We start from the raw sequence: 7,218 nt of genomic DNA, 5'->3' as shown, positions 1-7,218 counted from the left end.
AAGGATTATTTTTATTCAGAAACTTTATACTTTATAGGACCACACAAGGTTTGGCCATCTTTAATCTTGACTACCTGGACGACGTGCTCCTGCATTCCCGCATGGGCCCCCAAACTATAACAGTAGAGATAAGGGGTGAGAGAGAAGGTTATACTTGTTACCTTCTCTCTAGAGCTCTTGATTCCACCCCAAAGCTTTTGCCTTCCACCCTACTGCACCGTCGATGCCTCCTACTAGGACCATGGCAGAGTGGACAAGGTCATCTCTTGATGTGGAGTCCCCAGAGGCCTTCAACGCCGGCAATCCTCAACCGACAGACAGATCTCTCGTCGGCTTGCTCTCTAACCCACCAGTTCCCCTTTCGAGGTGGATCATCACCGCTCCTCATGATGTTTATCTTCATTTAACCAGAGTATGCGAGCAATGCTCACACTAGTATTTGTGTTCATTCTGTTTAATTAACTAGTATTTGGAATTTGCCTACTATCTCAATAGGTGTTGATGGGCATGATGGCATCTCAAGCCTTGTTCACCCCAATGTTAGATTCTTCCTCTGCTATTGCACTTGGAAAGTAGCCCCACAAAGCATCCCCTGATGGAGGCAGACACCTGTGATTCTATGCCATGTTGCGCCGGTCAGTTCGGTAAAAGTCGTTTGCCTTCTTAATCAGATAGCTCTCCCCCTTATCCTATATGGGCTTGAAGTTGGCTTGCATTGTGCAGTGCTTCCTCCATGGCGGTGCCATCCTAGGTCATGGGGCTTTCCCCTGGTGGTGCTAGAGAGTCATCCCATCGCCGCTTGCCACCATTGAACCCGTCTGTCCCCACACAACCCTCTAGTTCTGAAGTGGGTGAATCGTTAGAAGAGTGTGAATCCTCAGAGGATGTAGAGTATCGTCAATTATTGAAGGATAACCACGAGGTCCAAGTGGATTTATCATCGACCAGGCTGAACGTCGAGACGTTGCACGGTGAGCTGGACATCGCGCGTGACGCACTTCAAGCTTCCAAGAATCTAGCCTCCTAGACATGAGTTGACTTGCCGATCTCCTAGCAATAGGGCCAACACATGATGAACCTTGTTGTGGTACTAAGCACATGGGTCAATACCTAGCAGATGTCTATGCTAGCTGCCTATAATGTGGCCTTCCTCGTTGGAAGAGTGGATAATCTGTTGGCCACAGAGGAGTACCTCCGAGCCCTGTCGGCCTAAATTCAAGCCATGGTAACCGAAGCCATTTGTTAGGGGGCTGCCATGGCACTGGCTGCTGCCCAGCTTTAGATTGGCATAGTGGTGAACGTCAGAGTAGTGGAGTAGGGTTTTCCACTACATTCGACGGACGACGACATTACCAATCTGATCAAGTGTTTCAAGCCGGCCACCAACATCGTCTTATCGAAGGTGGACGTGGATGAGATCCTAGATGCCAACCTTGACCCTGGATCTGTGGGACATATCAGTAGTATTAGTAGTCATGAATAAGTTTGATCTGTGGGACGCCCTTGCAAAATATGTGAACTCTTATTTGCATGTTGGTGTTAACTTTTGTTGAACTTTGTATTAGGCATTGTTTGGATGCATGTGTATCCACATCAATCCACATGTGTTGGAGTGGAATGGAATGGAATTTAGTTTAATTCCACTCCAATCCACTTCAACACATGTGGATCGAGATGAATACATGTGCATCCAAACAAGGCCTTAGGTGGGTTAAACTCTGTTGAGCGTGGTGTAGCTTAGGTCCTTTGGTCATTTTGTAGCTGGTTTGTAGCCCCTGTTGGTTGCTTTTCGCTGTAGATTTCTTTCTAGTTGTCTTTGATCTGATCTATAATATGCTAAATATTCATGAGTGCCTTTGATCTCTATTGAAGCCAACTCATGTCTTTGATAAAATTTATTGAACTTGAAAGAACCATACAATGAGGAGTTCATCTGAACAAGTCTAGAATATTGTTTTTGCTTTTGCTTTTCTGTTGTTTTGTTTCAATTTTATTTGTTTCCTTTAGGGATTCAACGAAAGTACTCGTATGAAACAGGTTTCCATGTATAACGTAAGATGTGTTCGGCCCGGTCAGATTTATGATGCCGAGACTTTCTTGCATGCGTAGTAAATTTGAATACCTATGTGGCTCCCTAAAGGAAACAAATCTAAAGAAGGCACATGTGAAATCCATAACAATTTCAGCACCAGGAGCAAGTCTCGCACTTATAGTCTGTTGAGCACGGTGTAGCTCAAGTTGTTTGGTTTCTATTTGTTTTTTTATTGCCTTGGTGTCTTTATCAATCTTTGTTGAACTTGCAAGAACCTTGCAGCAAGGAGCAAGTCTCACCTTAGTGTAATGCAGAGCAGAGGAGCCATTGGAGTTGAAAGGTTATTGCACACGTAAGAAAGTCTGACCGCAAGTCTTGCCTTAGTCTAATGCAGAGCAGAGGAGCCATTGGTGTTGAAATGTTATTACACATGTCAGAAAGTTCGACCTCTGTACATTTGAACGCGTCTGACATTATCCTCCGTAGTTTTCCTCGTCTTCCTATGACGCTTGTTACTGTGTCATTTATGATTTTAAATTTGGCTAACTTAATAGTAGCATAGCCTAGTAGTACAATATGGTGGGTGCATTGTAGTGCTTTTGAAGTGTCATTTTGTGTATTTTGGAGTGCCCTCTTCAGCATACCCCATGTCCCATGACATTAGAAATCAATATAAGTATTGTACTACAACTAAATTAATGGATGAAATGGCGACGGGAGCTGTAACACCACCGTAACACATGTGCGCGCCAAACAAATAATTCAATTTGCAAACAAAACAAAGATGACACACTAGTTTAGCTGAAATAATGACAACATCCATCATTGAGGAAATTAACATATCCATAGACAAGCAAACAACATTGGTCCATTTAAAATGCATGATAGAGAGATACATCAAATATAGCTTTATTTACTGCTCTACTAATGAATTCAAGAACAAGGGAATATAAGGAAGATAGTATGTCTACCATACCAAAAGACACAGATATGGATGACATGAACTTTTTTTTGGTCCATGTTATATGCGATGATTGTTCCATCCTCTCTAGCAAACAAAATCAAATTCCATTCTAGGTGAACTATGATCACTATGTCCTCGTCATCAAAATCTGAGATACCAAATCTAATATTAATCCTTCCAAACAGGATCCGTATGGTGACCATATGCTTCAATGTCCAATTATCAGTACCATAGTCTTAAAGGATCTAGATTGAAAGCTTGAAATCATTGGGACCATCAATAGTACATAAACACAAGTGACCTTGAGCTTGATGCATGGAGTGGTTAAGACCATCTAGCCTATCAATTTTCCTCTATGTGTTTCCCTCCATATCCACAACAAATATCATAGATTGCCTCCTAGAGTGCCCCATAATGTGCAGACAACCATTAAGAAACACATTTGGTTGTCTATAAAATGTCACATCAGTATGCTCGCCGCATTCAGATTCCTTATAGATGCATGTTGCAGTTTGAGATGAGTAGATATCCACACCTGCGCACACAATGTTGACATCCACATATTCAATCACATGGAAGTACGAGGAGGCTGTCAGATCAAATGCCAAGCGAGCCCCACCAATAGCATGGCCAACATCATGGGTGCTAGGCGACATAATTTTGAACTTCTGGGTCATTGGATTGCAGACAACATAGCGGTATCCATCAGCCCCAAGGAACCACCATAGGATGAGGCCATCAGCCCCAAGGAACTTCTTATCAATGTTGAAGGATAAGAATTCCAAGGAGCGGGGGCATACACCACGGATGACGCTGGTGAAGTTTCGATTACCGTTCTCACTATCATAGAAGAAGCCGGCCATAGTCTGGGGGCAGCTTCTTATGGTTATTGGGGGTCCAAGATGAGGTCTTTCTAGGAGCGATAGACACATTTGCAGCAGAACATGGAGCGAGCGGGGAGGCGATAGAGGATCTCAAAAACAAGGTCCTCCATGAGGTTGGCCAGTGCGTTCCTCTTGTTGGGAGCCTCCTCCATTTCGTCAGTGTGCAGTACGTTGAGAGCTTCCTTAGTAATGACATCACTGAAGAGGAAAATAATCCTACAAAGATCCATCAGTGAAGTCCACAACTCATACCAAAGTGCAACTATTAACAATTTTTATGGTATGACCTCATGTAAATTTAGAGTAGCACCACATAGATATATATAACTCAAACTAGAGTAGCAGTTAATGGAGCTGTAACCATTATAATTTCAGCAGTTAATTGAGCTTCCTCAGTTTTCACAAGTAGAATGTCAGTGAACAAGTGGTAGTGATCATCATTGGCATCAATAGCAACATGTGTAACTTAAACATTATTGGCCTTAGTGATGTGAATGATGGATACAAAACATTGATTTGCTTTTGATGCCTTCGTCTTGTTTGGAACCAAATTGCTAACTTGGTTGTCAACAAGGAGAAGACACAGAAAGAAAACATATAAACTACATCCTAATACATCCAACAACCATGTAGACACCATTGGCACAAAAATATGGCCTTAGATATGTTACAAGTTCAAAATAGCATAAGGACTCACCGGTGGCACTAGAGTGTATGAAATAGAAATGTAGAATCAAGCAAGCCCTGAATAGAAAAAATAGTTTAAGGTAGAAGCGAAGGGCCTGTATGTTTGCCTAGATAGATAGGTATAATCAAGCAAGCACTTGACAATTAACAGGCCTAGTTGCACAGAGGCATTTACAATAAGAACACTAAACATATACAGAAAACCAAGACACCAGCAGAAAACCAGTGCCGCCTCCTAGTTCTTTTCATCAGCATTGGCCTAACCAGATCTACAATGCTACAATGTTTCTTGTATACTTAATGTTCAAGCAAGGACCAAAACAGTGATGGCAGGAAAATGCGAGAAAGGAGACCTGCGGATCGGATCTATCACCTTTGCCGCGGCACACGACGGACACGGACGCCAATGTCGTCGCGCTCCACCAGGAAGACCCATCATCTAACCTCCAAAATGACGCTAAGCCACCACAGCACATGGGGATCCTTCGTTGCCGCCGCTGCCACAAGTCCAATGGGCACAAATTTGTTTCCATCTGTAGGGGATACATCAAATATATAAGTCAACCTGCCCACACAGAGAACATATACAACTATTAGGACTCCAAAGACATGTCAATATAACCAGGCGTCTAGCGCAATAGTGAAGACAGTTTATTCCTTGATCTGGGTCCCGGGTTTGACTCCTAGGTCTCATGGTTTTTTTGAGTTTGAATTTATTAAACCCCGGCGGCAACAAGTGACTCGCAAGCTGTCAGATCCCATAGGTCAGATGGAGATGAAGAAAGGTCCCACTGGCCGTCAGATCCCAAAGGTCGGATGGTCCCACAGGTACATGTGACACGCAAGCCGTCGGGTCCCATAGGTCCATCGGGTCCCACAGGTCGGATAGAGATGGAGAACGGTTCCATAGGTATACGTGACACACGTAAGTCGTCGGGTCCCATAGGTTGGATGTTGAATGGTCCCGCAGGTACTTATCAGATGGAGAAAGGACCAAGCGGAGACTTCTCTGACAAATTGCAAGCGTCACGGATGAGTAACTGTAGGTCCCACAGGTACATGTTGGATGGAGAAGGGTCCCACAGGTACACGTCGCATGGAGAAATGATCGAGCGGAGACTTTTTATGATGAATTGCAAGCGTCATGGATGAGTAACTACAGGTCCCACAGGTACACGTCAGATGGAGAAAGTACAGTGTGGAGATCTATGACGAAGCCGTTCATTACAGATCAAATATTGTCCATCACATATGTATAATTAGTTCAATGACAAAGCCCTGTTAGTCATAGGTTTAAACGAGATCGTCACAAATGAGTCGCGTGAGTGATCTGTGATGAAACCCTGCGCTCTTCTATGATGTTTTTTGTGACGATGCCAAATTTCGTCATAGAAAGGGAGGGTTGCAGGATCGTCACCACTGATCTATGACGAAACGGAAATATTCGTCATAAAAAGCGATCTTCTATGATGATTTCGGATTCGTCATTAGCATTTTTGACATAAAAGTGGATATTTTTTGTAGTGTGTGTATGTTGTTATTGTATTTCTGTGTGTGAACTCTTATTGGGTCCTTGTTTTATTTTGGTCAGTACCTCAAATGCATATCCCTTTTCCATATTACTATTTTGGTGCCTCACCCAAGTATCATAATCATGCAGGACCCCATAATCTCTTGCAAGTGGTTGAGACCTACAACCTTTGTAGGGGACAAACAATATCTCCAAAATTTCCCTATGCTCGTGCAAGCTACAGAATATGGAGAGACAAAAGATCATGTGCTGGCCAAAGCCATTGTGATTGCAAGGAAGTAATTTCAGAAGATGCTCTGTTTCCAAATTGATATTGCTGTCGAGGATTGCATGGATTTCTTGAGGATCGAGGAGGCAATGAAACGAAGATACAATCTTTATTATTTTGCTGTCATTGAGATCATTTTGAATGGCAAGGACTTCGAATCTGTGGTCGAGAGTATTAGGAATGGTGATTCATGTTTACCCTATGGTCTCACGGAGTTTGGCTCTTCTACATACCTTTGTAAAGCTAAAAGTGCAGAAATTGTACGTGTATAACTGCAGACTATACTATCTATCTTCATGCCTTTTATAGTATCTAGTGCCATTATATGTTTCAATCTTTACTTTTATAGGTTCATCATCTTGTGGAGCATTTTAGATCCGAGGTAGTTCTAAAACCTAGTCTTGTTCTTTGTTATTTTGTTATTATATCTTACATATTGTATAGTGTATATTACATTACACATTGTCCTTATTCTTTCAATTAAACGGCTGTCCATATGCATTGTGCTTCAAATTTACTTCAGAAGCTGTTATTTCTATATTACAGTGTAGTTCCTTCTTTTGACCTTTATTATACAAATATCAGATAAGGGCAGGCCTGGCACAACGGTAGTCTATCCACTTGTGCCTGGTGGTCTGGGTTCAAATCAGCCTCCTTGCAAAGTTTTCAATAAATAAATTATTTATGCAAGGGTAAAGCTGTTTAGGAATTCTTGTGTCGGAACTTTCAGCACTGGTACAATGTCAGATAAACAAAAAGGTCATATGTTTACAATAAAAAAGTTGACTCCTTGTGCTCTATTACTAGGACCTAATTAACCATGTCCTGCACAAATTTTCATAATAAGAAAAT

At 42.2% G+C, this 7,218-nt stretch overlaps 1 protein-coding gene across 1 annotated transcript; it reads right to left on the bottom strand.

Moving 5' to 3' along the window:
- Positions 1-3,349: 3,349 nt before the first annotated feature.
- On the bottom strand, positions 3,350-3,859 carry LOC136465599 (uncharacterized). The gene has a single exon (XM_066464270.1). It carries the CDS (start codon positions 3,857-3,859, stop codon positions 3,350-3,352), a length of 510 nt encoding a protein of 169 aa, XP_066320367.1.
- Between the last annotated feature and the right edge of the window lie 3,359 nt (positions 3,860-7,218).

The sequence above is a fragment of the Miscanthus floridulus genome, chromosome 7 (assembly GCF_019320115.1).
Source record: "Miscanthus floridulus cultivar M001 chromosome 7, ASM1932011v1, whole genome shotgun sequence".
NCBI lineage: Eukaryota > Viridiplantae > Streptophyta > Magnoliopsida > Poales > Poaceae > Miscanthus > Miscanthus floridulus.
This window is presented reverse-complemented; position numbering and strand designations above follow the sequence as displayed.

What these genes read in the sequence shown, in the direction of transcription:
- LOC136465599 (XM_066464270.1), bottom strand. Translation starts at nt 3,859, where the DNA reads ATGGCCGGCTTCTTCTATGATAGTGAGAACGGTAATCGAAACTTCACC.